Source organism: Giraffa tippelskirchi, chromosome 2 (assembly GCF_054371585.1).
Source record: "Giraffa tippelskirchi isolate mGirTip1 chromosome 2, T2T-mGirTip1v1.2.pri, whole genome shotgun sequence".
Lineage (NCBI taxonomy): Eukaryota > Metazoa > Chordata > Mammalia > Artiodactyla > Giraffidae > Giraffa > Giraffa tippelskirchi.
This window is the reverse complement of record NC_137276.1, coordinates 14895528-14922101: the sequence shown is the minus strand read 5'-3', so window position 1 is coordinate 14922101 and position 26574 is coordinate 14895528. Positions and strand designations below refer to the sequence as shown.

At 36.2% G+C, this 26574-nt stretch overlaps 1 protein-coding gene across 8 annotated transcripts in view; it reads left to right on the top strand.

The window, feature by feature from the left end:
* CCDC172 (coiled-coil domain containing 172) overlaps nt 1-15789 on the top strand; it is a 73957-nt gene extending 58168 nt beyond the window's left edge. For 4 of the 8 annotated variants that reach the window (XM_081573509.1, XM_081573511.1, XM_081573508.1 and 1 more), the window contains exons 8-9: nt 14598-14685; nt 15497-15789. In XM_081573509.1, the coding sequence (XP_081429635.1) occupies nt 14598-14685; nt 15497-15538 (130 nt within the window). In that variant the 3' untranslated portion in view covers nt 15539-15789. Of the gene's footprint in view, nt 1-1274; nt 4788-14597; nt 14686-15496 lie in introns of those variants that run through there. The other 4 variants (XR_014077809.1, XM_081573513.1, XM_081573512.1 and 1 more) reach the window with 1 other exon arrangement.
* Nucleotides 15790-26574: the final 10785 nt, after the last annotated feature.

The window sequence follows — 26574 nt, the reverse complement described above, 5'->3', positions numbered from 1 at the left end:
TATAAATGTGCCTGTTTGTAAATGTCCCAAACTTTGAAATAATTTTGCTTATTGTATGAGCCATGTATAACATTAATCATTTCCAAAGTTCATTTGTCCCTTTGATATCATAATGCACATTTTTTTTTTCACTTTCACATGCTTACCTTTAGAAACAACCCCTTTTGGTTGTGGGGATGGGAGAGCTGATAGAAAATATGTGGTGAAAGGAGATGCCTAATCCACGCAAACCAGGATTTGAAGTAACAGAGATGCTGATAGCACTCCTCTCTCTTTTACTTCCTTCTCAGTAGATCTGATCAGTTCAGCCTTACCCACCTGTGAAGGTTCCTACCTGTCTGCTGATGGCCTGGACTGAAGGAATGCATAATTAGAAAACTGAAATTCTACTGTCATAGAATCAACTTTGAAACCCATGCTCATAAATAAATTGTGTATGAAAGAGCATGACATATGTACCTTTAAAATGGAATACTTTGTGTTTAAATGGCACGGAAATAATTTTCATATGAATTACTATAGAGAAATGATATTAAGAATGTCACACCATGAAAAACTAGTGAAAAGTAGTACTCATTGCTTATTGCTCTAGTGTGATTAAGGTAACCAAAAAGGATAAGACTCATAGACTTAATATGTTAATCTAAAAGTCCATGTGTCAGAAATGGCATCAACATGGAATGATAATATGGGAGAAGTTTGTAGTACTTATGATGAACAGAAGGTAAAAGTTTATCAAAAATTAACAGATAAAAAGTCAACAAGAAAACACTAAAAATCAGTAGTTTTTAATTTATGTATCCAACAAGCATGTATTAAACACTTGCTTTTCCCATACGCTTTGCAAGTTATAGGCATAGCAAAGTGAACAAGACAAGGTAATTCAGTTATACATCTTATCATTTAAGTGCAGATTAAAACTACTGAATATCAATTTTTTATCAAATTTTGAAAGATAGATGACCATACTGAAAATTGGCAACGGTGTGGTAAGAGATAATTTACTCATTGCTATGGCAGTATACATTGCTCATATTTGGAATGCAGTTGGATGTATATAAGTTATTGTAAGCATCTTTAAAATGTTTATGCCATTTAGAGCAGTAATTTTGCTTAGCTGTATCCCAAGGGAAATAACCCAAAGCACAGAGGAAGCTTTATGAACAAAGGTGTTCATAGAAATTTATTTATGGTAGAAAAAAATAGGAAGAACTTAAATGCTGTACTTGGATGTAATCTCAAACATGACAGAATGATCTCTGTTTGTTTCCAAGGCAAAACATTCAATATCACGGTAATCCAAGCCTATGCCCCAACCAGTAACGCCGAAGAAGCTGAAGTTGAACAGTTCTATGAAGACCTACAAGACCATTTAGAAATAACACCCAGAAAAGATGTCCTTTTCATTATAGGGGACTGGAATGCAAAAGTAGGAAGTCAAGAAACACCTGGAGTAACAGGCAAATTTGGCCTTGGAGTACACCATGAAGCAAGGCAAAGGCTAATAGAATTCTGCCAAGAAAACGCACTGGTCATAGCAAACACCCTCTTCCAACAACACAAGAGAAGACTCTACACATGGACATCACCAGATGGTCAACACCGACATCAGATTGATTATATTCTTTGCAGCCAAAGATGGAGAAGCTCTATACAGTCAGCAAAAACAAGACCGGGAGCTGACTGTGGCTCAGATCATGAATTCCTTATTGCCAAATTCAGACTTAAATTGAAGAAAGTAGGGAAAACCACTAGACCATTCAGGTATGACCTAAATCAAATCCCTTATGATTACACAGTGGAAGTGAGAAATAGATTTAAGGGGCTAGATCTGATAGAGTGTCTGATGAACTATGGACAGAGGTTCGTGACATTGTACAGGAGACAGGGATCAGGATCATCCCCATGGAAAAGAAATGCAAAAAAGCAAAATGGCTGTCTGAGGAGGCCTTACAAATAGCTATGAAAAGAAGAGAAGCGAAAAGCAAAGGAGAAAAGGAAAGATATTCCCATATGAATGCAGAGTTCCAAAGAATAGCAAGGAGAGATAAGAAAGCCTTCCTCAGTGACCACTGCAAAGAAATAGAGGAAAACAACAGAATGGGAAAGACTAGAGATCTCTTCAAGAAAATTAGAGATACCAAGGGAACATTTCATGCAAAGATAGGCTCAGTAAAGAACAGAAATGGTATGGACCTAACAGAAGCAGAAGATATTAAGAAGAGGTGGCAAGAATACACAGAAGAACTGTACAAAAAAGATCTTCACGACCCAGACAATCATGATGGTGTGATCACTCACCTAGAGCCAGACATCCTGGAATGTGAAGTCAAGTGGGCCTTAGAAAGCATCACTACGAACAAAGCTAGTGGAGGTGATGGAATTCCAGTTGAGCTAATTCAAATCCTGAAAGATGATGCTGTGAAAGTGCTGCAGTCTATATGCCAGCAAATCTGGAAAACTCAGCAGTGGCCACAGGACTGGAAAAGGTCAGTTTTCATTCCAATCCCAAAGAAAGGCAATGCCAAAGAATGCTCAAACTACCACATAATTTCACTCATCTCACACGCTAGTAAAGTAATGCTCAAAATTCTCCAAGCCAGACTTCAGCAGTATGTGAACCGTGAACTTCCAGATGTTCAATCTGGTTTTAGAAAAGGCAGAGGAACCAGAGATCAACTTGCCAACATCCACGGGATCATCGAAAAAGCAAGAGAGTTCCAGAAAAACATCTATTTCTGCTTTATTGACTATGCCAAAGCCTTTGACTGTGTGGATCACAATAAACTGTGGAAAATTCTGAAAGAGATGGGAATACCAGACCACCTGACCTGTCTTTTGAGAAACCTGTATTCAGGTCAGGAAGCAACAGTTAGAACTGGACATGGAACAACAGACTGGTTCCAAATAGGCAAAGGAGTATGACAAGGCTGTATATTGTCACCCTGCTTATTTACTTATATGCAGAGTACATCATGAGAAATGCTGGGCTGGAGGAAGCACAAGCTGGAGTCAAGATTGCCGGGAGAAATATCAATAACCTCAGATATGCAGATGACACCACCCTTATGGCAGAAAGGGAAGAAGAACTAAAGAGCCTCTTGATGAAAGTGAGAGAGGAGAGTGAAAAAGTTGGCTTAAAGCTCAACATTCAGAAAACTAAGATCATGGCATCTGGTCCTATCACTTCATGGGAAATAAATGGGTTAACAGTGGAAACAGTGTCAGACTGTATTTTTTTGGTGTCCAAAATCACTGCAGATGGTGACTGCAGCCATGAAATTAAAAGACGCTTACTCCTTGGAAAGTTATGAACAACCTAGATAGCATATTAAAAAGCAGAATCATTACTTTGCCAACAAAGGTCCGTCTAGTCAAGGCTATGGTTTTTCCAGTAGTCATGTATGGATGTGAGAGTTGGACTGTGAAGAAAGCTGAGTGCCGAAGAATTGATGCTTTTGAACTGTGTTGTTGGAGAAGACTCTTGAGAGTCCCTTGGACTGCAAGGAGATCCAACCAGTCCATCCTAAAGGAGAACAGTCCTGGGTGTTCATTGGAAGGACTGATGTTGAAGCTGAAACTCCAATACTTTGGCCACCTCATGCGAAGAGTTGACTCATTGGAAAAGACCTTGATGCTGGGAAGGATTGGGGGCAGGAGGAGAAAGGGACGACAGAGGATGACATGGCTGGGTGGCATCACCGACTCAATGGACATGAGTTTGGGTAAACTCCGGGAGTTGATGATGGACAGAGAGGCCTGGTGTGCTGTGGTTCATGGGGTCGCAAAAAGTTGGACATGACTGAGCGACTGAACTGAACTGAAATGCTATAGTATAAATTAATGATTAAATTAATTGTGTTATAGCCACTTAAACTACTTGATATTTTTCTTAAATGATATTAATTGGCAAATGTAATTAACTGGGGACAATATATTTGACAGCATAAGGCCAAAGAAAGAACTGGAAGGCAGGATTGCATAATCAGTATCATATGGAAGCAAAAGACCTGAGACGAAGCATACCTACATTTTAATCTCATTGAATTTGTGTACTAGGACTTTGGGTGAAAATTGTCCTTCTTTCTAATTAAATAGTACTTGTTTATATTTCTATAACTGAAAAAGAGTGTTCTTTTAGTTAAGACTTCTCCATGGCACTTAGAGGTAACTGAAAAAAAATGGAATGCAAGAAATTGTAAAAATACATGGAACATACATTTTGCTAAACTAGCAATGTTGGCCCATCCTCATCAATATCTGATGATTCAGAGAAAGGGGACAGTAGCCAATGCAAACTGCCCTTAGTTACTGTGTGGTAGGTGAAGGAAGCTCTTCTTGACTCCTATAGACAATCAGTCTATGCACTGAAGCATGAGATCTGCTTACCATATATAGCTCCAGCCTAGCTGCAAATACATAAATGTTCATACCGTTAGCATCCAGCCTCCTTTAAAGCTAGCAACAGTAATCTTTTCTTTAAGTGAGATCTAAATTCTACAACTTGGTTATATGCTGAATTGTGAAATGCTTCCTATAATTCATCCTAAATGCCATCCTTAATTTCAGTAGTCTCTCCTTCTCCTTGTTAGCTAACTAAAATGGAAACCAGTCACCACCCAATTCTGATGGGCATGAGAGCTCTTACCAAACCAGTTCAGTTTCAGTTCTCTTGAACTGAAATGGTGGAAAAGGGCAAGTATTGATGGCATAATGGGAAGAACGATCCCTACCATTGTATGTATTTGAAAAGATATGTATATTAAAATGAACATCGTATAGCAGCATCTATGGTATATTGTTCCTCTCCATTTAACTTTCCACTTACTTTTTAAAACTATTTATTGCAAGGGATTTTGTGCTTGTGTAAACCTCTAATGCTCCAAATCATTAACTTTTTCTATCTTTCCAACTTGAATATTCCTTCAGAATTTTTATTCACTATTAAATTGCTACAAGTTCAGAACACAGTGAACTTCATATATATTAGGTATTGTTTCTCAATCCATTCTTATAGCTATTATGTTTTTTTCCCTAGCTAAATGTTAGTTCTCAAGTACAATAAGATAGTGAGGACCTGTGAACTAGGCTAGAACATTACCAGTATCTTGCTATGGGGTCCCATTACCCACACTCCCTTCTTTACCTCAGATGTAATTGCTGTCCTAGATTGTTTCATTTGTGTGTGCGTGGCGGGGGGGGGGGTATGACTTACTTAATTCACTCCTTGCTTATATATAATTTTCTTTGTTACTTTAGGATTTACTAACTTTATGTCATGTATTCATATATGTAATCTACCTGTCATTTATATGCCTGCCAAAACAATATATTGGTTATTTGTGCTTATTTTTGAGTTATGTAAAAGGGGTATCATTCGGTCCAGGACTTGCTTTTTATTCACTTGTTTCTAAAATTTATCCATGTTGTTGAGTATAGATATGTGAATATGCTTTTTCTCTTTTTAATGCACATTTGAGTTTTCAGTTTTTGTTGTTGCAAACAGTGCTGTTTTAATCATCCTGGTGCACACTGGAAGAGTTTCTGTAGGATATATGCATGATGCAATTGCTGAGTATAAGGCATATAAATGTTGAACTTTACAGGGTAGCAACAAGCTTTCTATCAAAGTGATTAAACCAGTTTATACTTCCATTGGCACAGTACCAAATTCCCCAGTGATCTATATTCTCTTAAATGCTATATTTTCAGACTTCTTATGCATTAAAAATCTCTCTCCCAACTCATGAAGTTTTTTGTTTGTTTTTGGTATTCTTTATACTGTTGTGCTTGGGTATATTTCCTACTTTTATGGTGGCTGAACTTATCAGTCATTTCTTTCTGTGGTTATCATTTTTGTGTCTTGTTTAAGAACTCTTTACCTACCTTAGATCAGAAGGTTATTCTCCTGTATTTTCTTTAATAATTTTTAAGGTTTGTGTTTCACATTTAAGTCTTTAGTTTATTTGGAATTAATTTTTGCTTACATTCACAGTAAGATATAGCTTTATTTTTCTCCACATGATAACCAGTTGTCTGAGCAGCATTTATTGAGTGGTTTCTCCTTTCTCTAGTGATCTGAAAAACCACATCTTTTATTTAAAAATAATAATCAGAATAACATTTGTGAATCTATTTTAAGATTCTGTTTTCTATTCTGCTTAATTGGTCAACATTCATTTCTTTCACAACTGTCTTAATTATCGTTAAATGCATGCTATTAACTTTTAACTACTTAATTACTGTTACTTTATAATGAACCTTAATCTAAAACAGAACACTTCCCTTTATCCTTCTTTGTCTTCATCAAGAGTATCTTGGCTGTACTTGACCCTTTGCTTTTTTATATACATTTCAGAATCAGCTTATATCCATGAAAATCTCTTATGATTCCACTCATCCTACAGTCTCTTTTGAGAGATTTTACATCTTTATTAAGCTGAGATTTCTCATCGGTAAACTTAGAATATACTGATTTTTTGTCTTAATTTTTTAACAAAAATCTTTTGTGAGTTTTATTTTTAGATACCTTGTAGTTTTAAATGTAAATTTTTAAATGACATCAGTATTCTCTTCGTTGCTGTTGCATGGAAATATAACAGATTTTTGTATGTTGATTTTTTGGCCACTATCTTTGTTAAACTCTATTTTTTAAAGTTTTATTATAGAAGATTTAGAGCATATACAAAAGTAAAAAAGTAAAATATAGTGAATCCTAGGTACTTCTCACTTAACTTTCAGTTCAGTTCAGTTGCTCAGTCGTGTTCGAATTTTTGTGGCCCCATGAACTGCAGCACGCCAGGCCTCCCTGTCCATCACCAACTCCCAGAGTTTACTCAAACTCATGTCCATTGAGTCGGTGATGCCATCCAACCTTCTCATCCTCTGTTGTTGTCCCCTTCTCCTCTTGCCTTCAGTCTTTCCCAGCATCAGGGTCTTTTCAAATGAGTCAGTTCTTAGCATCAGATGGTCAAAGTATTGGGAGTTTCAGCTTCAGCATCAGTCCTTCCAATGAATATTCAGGACTGATCTCCTTTAGGATGGACTGGTTGGATCTCCTTGCTGTCCAAGGGACTCTCAAAAGTCTTCTCCAGCACCACAGTTCAAAAGCATCAATTCTTTGTGCTCAGCTTTCTTTACAGTCCAACTCTCACATCCATACATGACTACTGGAAAAACCATAGCCTTGATTAGATGGACCTTTGTTGACAAAGTAATGTCTCTGCTTTTTAATATGCTGGCTAGGTTGGTCATAGCTTTTCTTCCAAGGAGCAAGCGTCTTTTAATTTCATGGCTGCAGTCACCATCTACAGTGATTTTGGAGCCCCCAAAGATAAAGTCTGTCACTGTTTCCCTATCTATTTGCCACGATCTTAGTTTTCTGAATGTTGAGCTTTAAGCCAACTTTTTCACTCTCCTCTTTCACTTTCATCAAGAGGCTCTTTAGTTCTTCATTTTCTGCCATAAGGGTGGTGTCATCTGCATATCTGAGGCTATTGATATTCTCCTGGCAGTCTTGATTCCAGCCTGTGCTTCATCCAGCCCAGCATTTCTCATGATGTACTCTGCATATAAGTTAAATAAGCAGGGTGACAAAATACAGCCATGATGTACTCCTTTCCCGATTTGGAACCAGTCTGTTGTTCCATGTTCAATTCTGACTGTTGCTTCTTGACCTGCATATAGGTTTCTCAAGAGGCAGGTCAGGTGCTCTTAACAAGGGGTCACTTTAAAAGTTATCAATTTATGGCCAGTATTGTTTAATGTATGTCTCTTCTTATTTTTCTCCTGTATTACTTGAAGGAAATCATACATATTATTATCTTATTATGTCTCTGTAAAAAAGGACTTTAAAAAATATAACTAAAATCCATTATTACACATAAGGTAATTGACAACAAACAACTATTCATCAAATATCATCAGTGTTCAAATTTCCAATTATTTATAAATGTCATTATTTTGTTTGTGTGAATTAAGTTCCAAATAAGGTCCACACATGACAAGCAGCTGATATTTTAAATCTCTTTTAATCTAAAAGTTTCCTCTACTTAAGAAAAATTTTTTTGACATATAATTGATTAGTGTTGTTGTGCATCTTCTCATGTCCCTGTTAGCCATTCATGTCTTCTTTGGAAAAAATATCTGTTCAAATCCTCTGCCCATTTTTTAATCAAGTTGTTTAAGAGTATAAGCCATTGTAGAATGTCCCTGAATTTAGACTCATTTGTTCCTTAGAGATTCAGTTCAGTTCAGTTGCTCAGTTGTGTCCAACTCTTTGCAACCCCATGATCCGCAGCATGCCAGGTCTCCCTGTCCATCACCAGCTCCCGGAGTCTACCTAAACCCATGTCCACTGAGTCAGTGATGCCATCCAACCATCTCATCCTGTCGTCCCCTTCTTCTCCTGCCCTCAATCTTTCCCAGCATCAGGGTCTTTTCAAATGAGTCAGCTCTTTGCATTGGGTGGCCACAGTATTGGAGTTTCAGTTTCAACATCAGTCCTTCCAATGAACACCCAGGACTGATCTCCTTTAGTATGGACTAGTTGGACCTTCTTGCAGTCCAAGGGACTCTCAAGAGTCTTAGATTCAGGTTAAATAATTTGAGACAAGAATAATATATAAGTAAGATTGTGTCCTCAGAACATTGCATCAGAAGGCATGAAATGCCAGTGTTGTTTCATTTTCAGTTATGTTAGTTGTGATCGCTTAGGTAGGATTGTGTCTGCCAGATTACTCCAATAAGAAAATAATCTTTTCCATGGATATTTACTGAATGATATAGGGGATGACTCTGAGACCTTGTGCATAGCCTTTTTCCCAGTAACTTTTCATGCAGTCATTTTAGCGTCCACTAATGATGCTTTCTTGAGTCAATTATTACATTGGTGATTGGAAAGTGGCAACTTTCTAATAATGGAATTCCTCTTCATTTGTTAGCTAGTAAAATTCTGGGGGAAAAAAGACAGAAGTTCCCTTCCTGTCAGCCCATCCTTTTCATTTCTCTTTTTTAAGATTTTCTGTGGACTCAATGAATTTCTTTTTATGTCATGTGTTATAAAGACATTATTGTCATTATTTTTGATGCTCAAATTGTCCCATATTTGGATATAGGCAGCCCATTGAACTAAATTTCTGTGTCTTTTGACATGTTTCCATCAGTTTTGGGTCGATTTCCTTCCTTCTTGTACAACAAAATATTCTAGGCTCACCTTGAATATTACCTACCTCAGCCCTGGGACCAATTATTTCAAGGAGTCCTGGTTATCTTTTGTTGGCACAGGTTTTAGAAACTAAGATTAGCATGCTAAATGTGCTCATTACTACTGAGTGTTGTTGCTTCTGAGTACTTTAAATGGACAGGAATAAAAATACCATTTTTTTTAAATCATAATTTTTTATACTGATTTCTTCCATTCAAATCCAAAATGACAGTTTTTTTTTCCTCCCTCCATTTTCTATGTACATCTTCCTTTTCCTAGTGAAAACTTCGGTTTGTAACAATGTCAATGTAATTATCCATTTCTTACAACTTTCTAAAATAATTTTAAAATAACTGTGTACCCTCACTAACATTCTAGGAATTCTAGAAATTCGACATTCTAGGAATCAGCGAACTAAGATGGACTGGAATGGGTGAATTTAACTCAGATGACCATTATATCTACTACTGTGGGCAAGAATCCCTTAGAAGAAATGGAGTAGCCATCATGGTCAACAAAAGAGTCCCAAAGGCAGTACTTGGATGCAATCTCAAAAATGATAGAATGATCTCTGTTCGTTTCCAAGGCAAACCATTCAATATCACAGTAATCCGAGTCTATGCCCCAACCAGTAACGCCGAAGAAGCTGAAGTTGAACGGTTCTATGAAGACCTACAAGACCTTCTAGAACTAACACCCAGAAAAGATGTCCTTTTCATTATAGGGGACTGGAATGCAAAAGTAGGAAGTCAAGAAACACCTGGTGTAACAGGCAAATTTGGCCTTGGAGTACACAATGAAGCAAGGCAAAGGCTAATAGAATTCTGCCAAGAAAACGCACTGGTCATAGCAAACACCCTCTTCCAAAAACACAAGAGAAGACTCTCCAAGTGGACATCACCAGATGGTCAACACCAACATCAGATTGATTATATTCTTTGCAGCCAAAGATGGAGAAGCTCTACAAAGTCAGCAAAAACAAGACCAGGAGCAGACTGTGGCTCAGATCATGAATTCCTTATTGCCAAATTCAGACTTAAATTGAAGAAAGTAGGGAAAACCACTAGTCCATTCAGGTATGACCTAAATCAAATCCCTTATGAGTATACAGTAGAAGTGACAAGTAGATTTAAGGGACTAGATCTGATAGAGTGCCTGATGAACTATGGACAGAGGTTCATGATATTGTACAGGAGAAAGGAATAAAGACAATTCCCATGGAAAAGAAATGCAAAAAAGCAAAATGGCTGTCTGAGGAGGCCTTACAGATAGCTGGGAAGAGAAGAGAAGCGAAAAGCAAAGGAGAAAAGGAAAGATATTCCCATATGAATGCAGAGTTCCAAAGAATAGCAAGGAGAGATAATAAAGCCTTCCTCAGCAATCAATGCAAAGAAATTGAGGTAAACAACAGATTGGGAAAGACTAGAGATCTCTTCAAGAAAATTAGAGATACCAAAGGAACATTTCATACAAAGATAGGCTCGATAAAGGACAGAAACAGTATGGACCTAACAGAAGCAGAAGATATTAAGAAGAGGTGGCAAGAATACACAGAAGAACTGTACAAAAAAGATCTTCACGACCCAGATAATCACGATGGTGTGATCACTCACCTAGAGCCAGACATCCTGGAATGTGAAGTCAAGTGGGCCTTAGAAAGCATCACTACGAACAAAGCTAGTGGAAGTGATGGAATTCCAGTTGAGCTAATTCAAATCCTGAAAGATGATGCTGTGAAAGTGCTGCAGTCGATATGCCAGCAAATTTGGAAAACTCAGCAGTGGCCACAGGACTGGAAAAGGTCAGTTTTCATTCCAATCCCAAAGAAAGGCAATGCCAAAGAATGCTCAAACTACTGCACAATTGCACTCATCTCACATGCAAGTGAAGTAATGCTCAAAATTCTCCAAGCCAGGCTTCAGCAATACGTGAACCGTGAACTTCCAGATGTTCAAGCTGGTTTTAGAAAAGGCAGAGGAACCAGAGATCAAATTGCCAACATCCAATGGATCATCAAAAAAGCAAGAGAGTTCCAGAAAAACATCTATTTCTGCTTTATTGACTATGCCAAAGCCTTTGACTGTGTGGATCACAATAAACTGTGGAAAATTCTGAAAGAGATGAGAATATCAGACCATCTGACCTGTCTCTTGAGAAACCTGTATGCAGGTCAGGAAGCAACAGTTAGAACTGGACATGGACCAACAGACTGGTTCCAAATAGGAAAAGGAGTACGTCAAGGCTGTATATTGTCACCCTGTTTATTTAACTTATATGCAGAGTACATCATGAGAAACACTGGACTGGAAGAAACACAAGCTGGAATCAAGATTGCCAGGGGAAAAATCAATAGCCTCAGATATGCGGATGACACCACCCTTATGGCAGAAAGTGAAGAAGAGCTAAAGAGCCTCTTGATGAAGGTGAAAGAGGAGAGTGAAAAAGTTGGCTTATGCTCAACATTCAGAAAACTAAGATCATGGCATCTGGTCCCATCACTTCATGGAAAATAGTTAGGGAAACAGTGGCTGACTTTATTTTTGGGGGGTCCACTGCTGATGGTGATTGCAGCCATGAAATTAAAAGACGCTTACTCCTTGGAAGGAAGCTTATGGCCAACCTAGATAGCATATTTAAAAGCAGAGACATTACTTTGCCAACAAAAGTCCATCTAGTCAAGGCTATGGTTTTTCCAGTGGTCATGTATGGATGTGAGAGTCGGACAGTGAAGAAAGCTGATCGCCGCAGAATTGATGCTTTTGAACTGTGGTGTTGGAGAAGACTCTTGAGAGTCCCTTGGACTGCAAGGAGATCCAATCAATCCATCATAAAGGAGATCAATACTGGGTGTTCATTGGAAGGACTGATGTTGAAGCTGAAACTCCAGTACTTTGGCCACCTCATGTGAAGAGTTGACTCATTGGAAAAGACCCTAATGCTGGGAAGGATTGGGGGCAGGAGGAGAAGGGGACAACAGAGGATGAGATGGTTGGATGGCATCACTGACTCGATGGACATGGGTTTCGGTGGACTCTGGGAGTTGGTGATGGACAGAGAGGCCTGGCATACTGCAATTCATGAGGTCGCACAGAGTCGGACACAACTGAGCGACTGAACTGGACTGAAGTGAACCCTCACTAACAACAAAAATAGGAAAATTTAAGATTCCTCTTTAATTCTTACTGCCTTACAACATATCTCACTGAGGGTATATAGACTACTATTTTTGAAAATTATTTGAGTTCTGTTTAATTTTTATCTGTGATTATTAGTTTAAAAAACAGGTTTATTTTGTTCTGTTTGTGTTTAATTCAGCTGTTATTTTGTGTTAAACTTTATGGTTCTTTTCGTCAACTTTATTTAATTTTATTTCTCAAGTATGTAAATAATCATGGTTCAAAAGTATATAAAAAAAGATACATGCAGATGAGTTTCATTTTATTCCTTATTTATTCCACCCCATTTTCACTCACTGCTGTAGGTGATCAACTTTGTTAGTTTCTGGTTCATCTTTCTGTGTTTCTTTTTGTCTTTATCTTCATTTTTTATACCGTATAATACTCCATTATATGAATGTGCTATGGTTTATTCAACCCATCTCTTAAGAATGGACACAGGTTGTTTATAATATTTGGTGATTATAAATAATAATGCAATAATAACTTTGTGCATATATTGTTTTGTACCTACAGGGTGTATTACTGATGATGAATGTTGAAATCAAAGGAAAAATATAAATGTAGTTTTGTTAGATACTACCAAATTCTTCTCCTTTGAAGTTTAACCATTTTAAATTCCCCTATCAACGTTTGAGTACACCTGTTTACCCACAGCTTATGAAGAAAATGTGTTATCAGGTTTTTGGAGTTTTACCAACCTGATAGATGAGATATGATATCCCTGTGCAGTAAATTTTCAAGTCTTAATTATGAGTAATATTGAGCACTTTTCATATGTTTAGGGATGATTTTTATACTTTTTCTGTGAACTCACTTTTTATGACTTCCCCATTTTTTAATCGGCCTTTTGGTCTTTTTTCCCCTTGGTTATAAATTTCCTTTACATATTAGAGAGATTAGACTTTTATCAGGGGTATATGTGGCAAGTATTTTCTTTAAGATTGTCATTCATCTTCCTACTCCACTCACGTGTTTTGCTGTGCAGTTTTAAAAATTAAATTGAATACTCTTATATGTCATTTATATTTTGAACCATGGTGAGAAAGTTCTTGAACACTGTCAAGTTACAAAGGAATTTCCCTATTCTTTCACTTTGTCCTTACATAGTTTTATTATTTTTGCACTTAAATCTTTGATCCAGTTAGAGTGTATTTTGATATGTGCTGTGAGATAATGAGGCAGTTTTAGCTTTGACAGTCCATTTATTGTCACATAGCAGATAGCTCTCTAGTTATTCTAACACAGCTGATTAAAAAGTCCATCTTCTTTTCTTCTTACAGTGATTTTAGGTGGCTCTTTTAGCAAATGCTAAATGTCCATTTGTTTCTTAAGCTATTTCTGTCTTCTGTGTCCCACTGCTCTATTTATATGTCAGTACTGCACTCTTTTAATTATGAAGGATTAATGGTATGATCTAGTATCTCATAGAGCTAGTTATCCTCCTTTGTTTTCTCTTTTTTTTTAGAACTTTCTTGAAAAAAAAAAATTCAAGATTTTTTTCTAGACTTTTCTCTTCTTTTAATATATGAACTTTAGAATCAATGCACCCAGCACCAGGGGGAAAAGTATTAGTATTTTTTCTTAGGATCAAATTAAATTTTATTTAACTGGGGATAGTAACCATTTTTCTGGTGTCCTATTTATGAAAAACCCTGAAGGAGAAAATGGCAACCCACTCCAGGATTCTTATCTGAAAAAATCCCATGGACAGAGGAGCCTGGTGGGCTATAGTCCAAAGGATTGCAAAGTCAGACACAACTGAGCAACTAAGCAACTAAGCTGGGCAGCGAAGCAAGCCATCCATAAGAAATTCAAGTTAGTTATTTGATTTATTCAAATAACTGGTGACAATGAAGGCTACTTATTTTTGTTTGCTAATTTTATATCTTGTCACCCTACTGAATTGTTTTATTATTTGAGTTGGTTTTAACACTGATTCTTGGGTTTTCAAAGTATGTTTTTAAATCACCGGAAAATTAGGTAGCTTTATTTCTTCTTTCTTCTTTCAAATTCTTATTCCTTTAATTATTTTTTGCTAGACTAATTTTAATGGCTAGAATTATAGAGAATTAAAATCTCTTTCTAAATTCTTTAATGTTAACTTAAAATTGTCATGATAGAAGCTACAAATCTGCCACTATTCATTTAATAAAGAATTATTATAAAAGTTTATTGCTGAACTAATTACTCGAGTGAATTTTCCTTTAAAACAGACTTAAAAAAGAATTAGAACTTTATAAGGAAGACAACATGCAAAGTGTTCATGATGCTCTCCAAACAGAAATAGAATTTTTGGAGTTGGTAAGCCATCACTGATTGTTTAACTTTTGTTTAGCATTTTTTTTTACCTACTGATAAGAATGTTTTTACTGGAATACATTTCATTAAATTAGTGTTCTGCCCTTCACATGGGTTTGCACTAGATACAAAAAACAAAACAGCAACAAGCAAAACTAAAGTAAAAATATGAACCTGTGAAATGTTTTGAGTCTTGGAGAATTGATGCTGCATAACTCAAGTTATATTTAAGGAGAATATAAATTAAAAAAAATTTAAACCTGACCTCACAACATCCCCTTGACTGAAACTGTCATTAGGGGATTAATGCACTGGAGAAGTTTAACTGTCATGATGCTTAAAAGCTGTTTGTTTTTGTTAGGAGTAAATTATACTTCTATTATATTTGACCCTAAAACTTTCTCATTACAGATTTTTATGATTTCAAGAATTTTGGATTCAATTATTGGAAACTTATTTTCAGATTGTGTGGGAACACTTCAAATTGCTTTTAACCTCTTTGGTTGTTTATAAAATGAACAAGTATTTGTCATGCTCTATTTTAATATATAGCTAGCTTTAAAACACATTAAAATATAGTTTTAATATAATACACTTTGTTTTCTTTAATATTTATTTTCCAGAAACATTTTCTTGTTCAGAATTTTCCAATAGGTTGTTTTAGGAGTTATATTTTATAAATTTATATCTTTATTAAAACTTTAAGTAGTAAAATTTTAAAATGCCCAGTTGTGCTAAATTTACATGAATTTTATGTAATTCTTTTATTAAGAATTTCATTTGTCTCATGAAAAATTGTATGTTTTTGTTTCAGACATTGGCACAGAAAGATCATCAGGAAACAAATAACTTGTAAAGAATTGACCAACTATCTAAGATTTGGTCAAAGCATCTTAGTATCAGATCTTTGTGGTAGATACATGAATGATACCCATTACAACAGATTCTTGTGAGAAACTTGAGGTTAAAATATTTAGAGTTGTTTGATATCTAGAATTGATATATTAGAACTCTAAAATATAAGTTTTGGTCTTGTAACCTACTGAAACTTAAGGGTTTTTATGTGGTTTGATTGTGTTCCTAAAGGAATTAAAAAGGAGAAACAGATATTGTGTTCTGAGATTTTTTTATTCACCCTGACCCTTAAGCTGATTTGTACTTTCTGATGTTATTCATTCTTTGTTGCAGCTTACCTGGGATCAAATCAAACACATATAGGTGGAAAAAGTCAGATTACAGACCCAATTTTTGTCAGTGCCATTTGCACTGGCAAAGATGTTTACTTTGATTTTAATCCTTAGTAATCACAAGGTGATGTCTTTTGACAGAGGCCTTCTGAGGCCTTTCATCTTGAGTAGCCAGCTTTCTCCACTTTTCTCTAAATATATCTATAGATTTGAGTCTGGGGCACCTGCAGCCACTTTCCAGCACTTTGTCCTGCCAGTTTTCTTCCTAATGCCAGTGCTGGTTAGAATGAAATAAGTTGTTTACTTGGGGAGGTGCATAGTCTCCTTTTGGCCATCAGGATTCACTTTTGCTGGTGTCCTAAAATATTGAAACTGAAAATAGTGTACTTAGGTTTGGATCAACCTTGGTATTGTCACTAAATTTCCAACAACAGATATGTTTCTGCTGTTAGAAGTCCTAACTAGGAAGATAGTTATGTTTTCATCAGTTTCTTTAAAATTTTTTAATTTTTTTTTTAACTTTGGAGTATAGTTGATTTACTGTTTTGTGTTAGTTTCAGGTGCACAATAAAGTGACTCAGTTAAACATACAGACATATTCATTGTATCAGATTCTTTTCTCGTATAGGCTGTCACGGAATATTGAGTAGCACTCCATGTGCTATACAGTAGGTCCTTGATGGTCATCTCTTTTATATATAGTAGTGTGTGTTTGTTAATCCCAAGCTCCTGATTTATCCCTTCCCCCCATGTTTCCCATTATGTAACCATAGTTTGTTTTTGATATTTGTATGTATTTTCATTTATAACTCAAGACTATATATTTGTGGTGGGAAGAAAGAAGGAAGCAGGAATAAACAAAGAGGAAGAAATAAAAGGGTATTTATTACATTCTCTGTATTTACCTAGTTGGAACTATCAGAATTAGAAGTCATATGTCATAAGTACAAATTACAAATATTATATAGGCTTCTACAGTTCTGCCTGTGGTTATCATTCACTGTGTCGATCTACATACAGCAATATAATCATGGCACCAAAAAAAAGTATATTGAAATTTTTCAACAAGGCCCTAAATTGTGGTGGGTGGGGAGGAGAAAAAAAGCTATTTAAGGATATATGTCAAAGTGCTGAATGCAAATGTTTTGTGGTTGTAGTTGAATTAGTTTGGTATCAAATATGAGGTGTTGACTGTGTGCATCACAATAAACTGTGGAAAATTCTGAAAGAGATGGGAATACCAGACCACCTGACCTGACTCTTGAGAAACCTGTATGCAGGTCAGGAAGCAACAGTTAGAACTGGACATGGAACAACAGACTGGTTCCAAATAGGAAAAGGAGTACATCAAGGCTGTATATTGTCACCCTGCTTATTTAACTTATATGCAGAGTACATCACGAGAAACGCTGGGCTGGAGGAAGCACAAGCTGGAATCAAGATTGCCGGGAGAAATATCAATAACCTCAGATATGCAGATGACACCACCCTTATGGCAGAAAGTGAAGAAGAACTAAAGAGCCTCTTGATGAAAGTGAAAGAGGAGAGTGAAAAAGTTGGCTTAAAGCTCAACATTCAGAAAACTAAGATCATGGCATCCAGTCCCATCACTTCATGGCAGATAGATGGGGAAACAGTGGAAACAGTGTCTGACTTTATTTTTCTGGGCTCCCAAATCACTGCTGATGGTGATTGCAGCCATGAAATTAAAAGATGCTTACTCCTTGGAAGGAAAGTTATGACCAACCTAGACAGCATATTAAAAAGCAGAGACATTACTCTGCCAACAAAGGTCCGTCTAGTCAAGGCTATGGTTTTTCCAGTGGTCATGTATGGATGTGAGAGTTGGACTATAAAGAAAGCTGAGTGCCGAAGAATTGATCCTTTTGAACTGTGGTGCTGGAGAAGACTCTTGAGAGTCCCTTGGACTGCAAGGAGATCCAACAAGTCCATCCTAAAGGAGATCAGTCCTGAAGGACTGATGTTGAAGCTGAAACTCCAATACTTTGGCCACCTGATGCGAAGAGCTGACTCATTGGAAAAGACCCTGATGCTGGAAAAGATTGAGGGCAGGAGGAGAAGTGGACAACAGAGGATGAGATGGCTGGATGGCATCATCGACTCGATGGGCGTGGTTTTGGGTGGACTCAGAGAGTTAGTGATAGACAGGGAGGCCTGGTGTGCTGCAGTTCACGGGGTCGCAAAGAGTCCGACATGACTGAGTGACTGAACTGAATGAGATGTTTACAAATGTCTTAGATATATTGATATTAAGGTAGTCTTGTTTCAAATCAAGTCTTATTTGGGCATAACTTTTTGTATAGGTTGCTTTATATCCTTATTTTTTTTAAAGTAGCAAAGTTAAAACTCTCCTTTGAGATGTGTAGCAGTTGCCATCTGTTTAAGTAATTTACATTTTTAGAAGTTATTTTTATTTTGATTCTTTAAATATTTAATAGTAAATTACTTTTGCTTAAGAAAAAAAAAAGTAATGGTACCAGGGAATTGCAGTCTATTTTATATGCAAATATAGAGTGGGAAGTGGTTACTGGGATTAGTCATAACTTCAGTTCTGTCTTATTTTAGTCCATTTATCTAACCACATTTTAAGTTCTGAGTCTTGTGAATATTTATTATTAAATGTGTATCATATCATTAATATGCAGGGTAAGTTTACATGTAAAGCCTTTTTTGCAGTGATTTTTGTTCATTATTGATTTTGTAGCTAAAATATTAATGTGAAGTAGAGATCTGCCTGTTATTTATATAACTAACACAGAATGGCATATATGCAGAATAAACTTACTGATGTAAAAATCTTTTCATGAATGTGCATATAGACTATCTAGATTGAATGTTCAATAATGGAGTCAGAATTCATATGAACTGAATTTGAGAAAAATGGAAGACTCAGAACATATTTTCATTATTTCAGAATGTTTAAAATGAATATTTTAAGATTTAAACTAATTTTCAAGCAGTCGAATGATTGTTTTAGGATTGCATGGTAGAATACACTAATCAAATAATACCAACCAGAATAACTGGGACTGTTAGAATCAGTGTAGTCGAAGAAGTTCACTGAAAAAAGGAAATACAACGATCAGTAGAAATTGTGTACAAAACTGCACTGTCAATATATTAGATGTCTGTTCTTAATTTTTTTAAGAATTAATAATTCATTAAACTCTTAAGTAGGAAAAAATAACTGAAATTACCTAAGGAAAAATATGTCTCAGACTGACTTTACTCGAGAAGACGACATTGGCTATCCAAAAAGGCAGTTTTCAAATGAATGCTCATTCATTAAATGAATTCACTAAATTTTCCCTATACTTAGTTATAACTAAAGCCTAACTAACCCAGAGTAACACTGCTACAGCGCTGAGGTTCCTGACTTGCCACCATAGTTCTTTCCTGTAATGAAAGTTCTTTTAGAAGCAACTTACTAATTCTCAGCCCTCCACCTGGTATAATACTAGGATGTATAGATAGTTTGCTGCATGTTTTTCCTGCTGATTAATGGAGCTATTTGGCTAGGGGAAAAACAGCAACAAAATTATAGGATGTAGTGCATAACCACTGGACTAGAAATTCTTTCTTTATTCCCTGGCCTAATTATTGAAATGGGAGGAAAAAGCAAAGAAAGGGAAAAGCTTTAAGGCCTGTACAATCAGAAAGATTTCTAAACAACTCATTGTTTTATCAATAGTAGCATTTTCTTCTGTAAAAGAAACAAAAATTGAGGATTGTCTGCCTATCCTTTTTCTCTTAAAACTTGATAAATCATGATGAGATTCTTAAAAGTCCAAGATAAGGGTCAAGTCATTGTATCGTAGGGAACTGGAATCTAGAAATGACTCTAAAACAGAGTCAGTTGAGATTTGGTAATTTATTATAGAGTAGATATTATGTTGAGAAAAGTCTATTGAGTCTTTTACCAGAAGGGCAGTCAGTAGTAATTCAGCTGGCTAACTGCAGATGGACAGACAGCATGCACTGGACAGGCCCTGTTCTAATCTCTGATGAGGACAAAGTCCCTTTCTATTTCATACCAATCAATCATACATAACTGTGTCACATTATTATGAATAAGTCATTTATTTGCAGTCCAGAAAACAGTAGCAGTTCAGTGACATGATTAGAAATAAATTTGATATGCTTTTAAATCCTGGGTGTAGAAGGCTAAGGTGTTCTGTCATTCAAATATTTATTTATAGTATAAAATTTGATACTTAAAGTTATTAAGTATACTAAAAAATATTTTAATGTATCTGAAGAAGATATATTTTATTTCAATTTATATGTTTCTTCTGACTTCTCTCCTTTGTCATCCTGAAAAACTTAGATGAAGCAAATATACTTGCCTTTCAGAGTCTTGTTCAGAGCATTTTCTGTCAAGGGAATTTTTTCTAAGACGTGAAGTAAAAATGAAAAATATTTTTTGTCATTAGCCTGAAGCAGGGATTAGGTCTCGGAGTTTTGTGGCCCTTTTATCTTAAGACACCAGATTTTTTTTTTAATGAAAGAACGGGAAGAATGAAGTTATCTTTGAAAATGTTGGAAGTAGGAATGTATAATTAGTTGCATTTATGCTTTCTAAACATTGTATTTTCAAATTTAAATAAACTTTTGCTTGGTCTGGTAATGATTAAATCATCCTACCAGAGAAGAACCTTTATTTTCTTACTAACTTTACTGACATTTGACAAAGGAATGATACTGAGACAGACATCAACTAATATATGAATGAAATAATACAGTAACTCTGTCTCTCAGGGAAAATTGGCATATCATTGGTTCGTTGTTACAGTGTACTAAGGGTCACATTCATTAAACATGAAGAAAATTTTGCAGGGTAGTGCTGGTTGTAAAAGCATATTTACTTTGATTGGAAAGAAAGAAAGTATAACAAGAAAAGCCATGACTGATGGTAAAACACTGTCCTAGCTGCTTCCATGGAAAGTATCAAGAGCAAAGCTGACAGTACCGAATGCTTATTTAAACAACTGCTTTTGATATATAGCGAATTCATCTTAAAAAGACCTTTGTGAAATTGACAGCAGCAGAATTCATATGTCTGGGAAAATAAAGAGTAAGTAAAAATGTGAAATTAATAACAATGACTGATATTAGTAGTTGTGGGAAATGAGGCCCATAGAGTGGGAGAAAAATGATTTTCTTTTTTCTTGCAACCAGAAAAGCTGTACTGTTCTGTTAATTCTAAGTTAATTGTTGTCATACTGGTAATAAATTGTCATTCTAATTAGTTGGTAAAGAAAATCTTGTTAAAATAAAATCCTCTTAATCTACATTTAATAGATGTGAATACAATTACTAATGAATATTTCTGGGTAGGGCTTTGTGATTGCTGAAAGCATTTGTAAATTCAAACCACCAAAGTACATGATGTTGATGGCTTTTGTAGCATTTAGACAAAGAAACTCCTGGTTGGGAATGGGTGACATGAGTGCAATCATAGCAATCAGTGTAATGTCAGCTCTAAAATATGGTGCCAATTAAAATCTGTAAAATAAAGGTTATATTTATAAAAATATTTTTATCCAGTAAAATCAAAGCTCTTTATTGAGATTCTAGTTGGAGGCCTAACATATATTGCAGTTTTTGCAGGAAAAGCTGAGGTTTTGATTGATGTCTGATTCATGTGAGATTGGAGAAGGCAGTGGGTCTCTTTATTTACTGTTTAATTGCTTGGACTTCAACAATCTTAAAAATACATTGTTTTTGAAAATGTGCTTATAATAAAATCTTAACAGGTTAATATTAGAAGATAAGAGAAATTTGAGGATCATTTAAATCACCCTTTTGCTTCCAGAAAACATTGACTAATCAAAATCAGTTAATGTGAATCTTTAATTAACCAAGAATATCCTTTAGACTCCATGAGAAATACAAAACAGAATCAAATCAAGTATTATTGAAAATTCACCTTCTGGTTATCTGTTGAAATTAATACCTATTCATCCCACTTTTTTACATTTTCTGCAGATTTTTTTCAGTGCTACCCTGTAGTCATTGATAATTTAAGGTGATAACCTGAGGGATGGCATCTTCTTAAACTCGTACATAATGAGTTCTATTCCTTTCTTCAGTACCTGCTAAGGCAGGAATATGGACTAATGGAGAACTTCCAGAAGTATCCGTGTGTAAAAGAATCTCTGATTAACCTAAAATCAGCACTCTTCATATTTATTTCTTTTCCCTTTCTGTTGTTCCTTCCATCCATTCTTTCATCCATTCATCCTGGCTCCTAGCTACCTCTTAGAACTTAGGTCATACCCTCTCCTCCTTGCACATTCCTCTCCAGCCACACTGCCATTCTTTCTGTTCTTTCTGCTCCCCAAAGAGGCCTGACTCACTCTAGCCTTGGGTTCATTTCGAAGCTGTGTTCCCTCTGCCTGGGATACTCCTCTTCCTGGTCTTTGTATGGCCATCTGTTCTGTAGTCCAGATGTCAGCTGAAATGTCACCTCTTGGGAGAAGCCTTCCTTTAAATAGTCTATAGTAGTCACACGATCACATCACACCATCTAGTTTAATTCTCTTCATATTATTGTGATTTCTGAAATCATTCTGGTCTGTTTCTGTTTATAAAACCACAAGTTCCATGAGCAGGGGTATTATGTGTCTTATGCACCACTTTTTTCTCAGAGCCTACAGCAGTGTCAGCATGTGGGAAGTGTTCAATAAAGGTGTGTTGAAGTGTGGCTTGAATAAACTTGTTCATTAAACCCATATTTATTAATTGAGGATTTCTTGGTTATCCAGTTCTTAAACTGGGTTCATTTATTGTTTATTTTCTTTCATAGTTGAATTATCATATCCAAAATGGCAACCCACTCCAGTACTCTTGCCTAGAAAATTCCATGGATGGAGAAGCCTGGTGGGCTACAGTCCATGGGGTCGCAAAGAGTCGGACACAACTGAGCGACTTTCTTTCTTTCTTTCTTTCTAATTTTCTCACTCTTTCTGAGCCTCTGTTTACTTAGTTGAAATGGTAGTAATAACGTTTCCTAATTTCAGAACCCATCTGTATAGAACTGCCAATAAAAGCATGGAAGAGAAAGTGGAAGAAAGTAATGATCCCATATGCCATCGTGAGAAATGTTTGTGAGTCTCTCCGTGGTCACTTACAGCCTTCTATTATCAAGCTGTTGATTGGCAGGTAATGATTATGAATGCTTACCTTCTATCAGCTGCTAGAATAGGAAGTGAAAATTGTTAAGTTGCTTGCAAGCTACGAATGTGCGTTAAAGCAGCTAAAAAGCATTATTTCTCCACGATAATAGAAAATTTTCAAATGTATTTGCTTCCAACTATGATTTATTTGGTCTTTCTGGCCTGAAATACAAAGTTCAAACAATTCTGTTTTTAATTCAGCATCCCATTTAGAAAAATGTATGAGTGCCACCTGCTGGATTTCTCTGGTACAGCCTTGAATAAGATCATGTGGGAATAACAAATGCTTGCAATAGTGATGCTTCTTTCTTCCCTCCCTCCCTCCCTTCTTTCCTTGTCTTCTTCCTTCCTTCCTTCTGTCTCCATTTATGTAGATATAAATTTTAAATTTCTCTCTATATACATTTTCCAGTTGTTCCATATATAATTTTCAATACTATGTATTTGATACTTATTTTCAAATTAGTTTCACATGTACCCTTGAGAAACTATAAAGTTTAAGGAACATAAAAGTGAAATTTCAGTAGCATTACAGTACTGTTTTTACTTTTGCTAAACTGAAAAGAGCCTAATTGGTTTAATCAGTACATTTTATTTTTTAATTTAAAAATATAAGTAAAAGCCTTTCACCCTGAGACCGCATGAAAAGTTGATGTTAAGTTGTTGATTATTTAGATAACGTCCGTGTGTGTTAGTCTTGACTATTTAGTATTTTTCTTTAGTCTTCAGAGATTCATCATGAATTATTGGTCCATCAAATAAAGTAAAGGCATTCTATTTAGGATCTTTGGTAATTGACCTGTCAGTCAGCTTTATCATCAGAGATGTGTTTCTTTTAAAGCTTTACTTTAAAATTCCTGTCTCCTTATCATTTAACATGTATGGAATTCATGATATCAGAATTTTTATTGTTTCATGAGTTAAGTGATTATAGTATCTCCTAGTGCAGCGCTGTTGATGAAGGGAAATTGGGCAAAATATCTATCGACTCTAACAATATCTCAATAGTTCAATATTTGACAATACTTCATGTGTCCAATCCATCAGCAAATTTTGTTTGTACCTTCAAAATAGCGTCTGGAACCTCTCCTCTCCATACCAGGACTACTGCCGTGGTGCAGGCTCCCTGGAACTTCCTGTCTTTTATTTTCTGCTTCGTCTCTCAACACTTATCTGATACATTTTACTTTTTTATGAACTCTGTCATATTCACTGCCTGTCATTTAGACTAGTATGTAGGTGATTTTTGTTTCTTGTTTGTTGCTGTCTCCCCAGTGCATTAACAGTGCCTGACACATAGTATGTACTCATATAGCTTATTCTGTATACGAATGGATTTGCTCTATTTTTGCTTTCTCAAAGTATTTTAAAAAGTGTATTAGTAAGGACATATTCTTAGTGCTTTTGTCAACTCTAAATTAAGATGTCCAAATAAGTATAACCTTCTTATTATTCACATATACTCAGTACAACCAATTCCCATCTGTCATTCGTGGTAGCACCTTGATAGTGTTTAAAGGGAAATAGGGAATAGTCCCTAGTAGGGGAGCATTTTTAAAGGAATGGAGGAAGCATCTTGAAAGAACATCTGATGACAGACTAATGTAGTTAAAAAACTAATGTGTACATACAGACCAGTGGAAGTTCTTCTCAGGAAAGGATGTTTTGGTTAAGTCCATCCTGCAAGTGTGGAAAGAAGCAGACTTGACCGAACTGAATGAGTATTATGCAGTGACGATGTTGTGTTAAATGGGCTACATGTAATTGTTTCAGTTCAGTTCAGTTCAATTCAGTTGCTCAGTCATGTCTGACTCTTTGCGACCCCATGAATCGCAGCACGCCAGGCCTCCCTGTCCATCACCAACTCTCGGAGTTTACCCAAACCCATGTCCATCGAGTTAGTGATGCCATCCAACCATCTCATCCTCTGTCGTCCCCTTCTCCTCCTACCCCCAATCCTTCCCAGTATTAGGGTCTTTTCCAATGAGTCAACTCTTCACATGAGGTGGCCAAAGTACTGGAGTTTCAGCTTCAACATCAGTCCTTCCAGTGAACACCCAGGACTGATCTCCTTTAGGATGGACTTGTTGGATCTCCTTGCAGTCCAAGGGACTCTCAAGAGTCTTCTCCAACACCACAGTTCAAAAGCATCAATTCTTCAGCGCTAAGCTTTCTTCATCGTCCAACTGTCACATCCATACATGACCACTGGAAAAACCATAGCCTTGACTAGACAGACCTTTGTTGGCAAAGTAATGTCTCTGCTTTTAAATATGCTATCTAGGTTGGTCATAACCTTCCTTCCAAGGAGTAAGCATCTTTTAATTTCACGGCTGCAATCACCATCAGCAGTGATTTTGGAGCCCAAAAAGTAAAGTCAGACACTGTTTCCACTGTTTCCCCATCTATCTGCCATGAAGTGATGGGACCAGATGCCATGATCTTAGTTTTCTGAACGTTGAGCTTTAAGCCAACTTTTTCACTCTCTCACTTTCATCAAGAGGCTCTTTAGTTCTTCTTCACTTTCTGCCACTTTCTGGTGTCATCTGCATGTCTGAGGTTATTGATATTTCTCCCAGCAATCTTGATTTCAGCTTGTGCTTCTTACAGCCCAGCGTTTCTCATGATGTACTCTGCATATGAGTTAAATAAGCAGGGTGACAATATACAGCCTTGATGTACTCCTTTTCCTATTTGGAACCAGTCTGTTGTTCCATGTCCAGTTCTAACTGTTGCTCCCTGACCTGCATACGGGTTTCTCAAGAGACAGGTCAGATGGTCTGGTATTCCCATCTCTTTCAGAATTTTCCACAGTTTATTGTGATCCACACAGTCAAAGGCTTTGGGGTAGTCAATAATTCAGTTCTATTTTCTGTTTTCATAAAACTTTATTAATTAGGCTTAACTGGAAATATAATTGGAGTTCCCCGAGAACTCAGTTGGTAAAGAATCTGCCTGCAATGCAAGAGACTTCCTGGGTCAGGAAGATCCCCTGGAGAAGGGATAGGCTACCCACTCCAGTATGGAAATGTAATTATTTAAAATAGTGAGAAATAGAGTCAGTTTTTGTTAACAAAAAAGTGATGATTTTATTTTTACTTTGCACACTCAGGTAAATGAGAGTCTGTTAGCTTGCTTCAGAAAGTAAGACTAACAATGAGTTTACATATATTGACTGGTCAATCCTATTAGTTTCCTGTTGACCCTATACACATTACCATGGATTTAGTGGCTTAAGACAGCAACTGTTATCATACATTCCTACAGATTAGATGTGAGTCTCTGGACTAAATAAATGAAAAGTGTTGTCAAGGCTGTGCTTTGGCAGGAAGCTCAGCTGATCAGCAGACTTAATTCCATTTGCAACCTGAGTTCCTCTTTGCCCTGTAACTGAACATATTCATAGGTTTTGGAGACTAGGGTGTGGACATCTTTGGAGGGGACATTAATGCATAGACCAATAAAATATTTGTCTTTTCTGGATGGGTTAAGCTGTCTTCTAAATT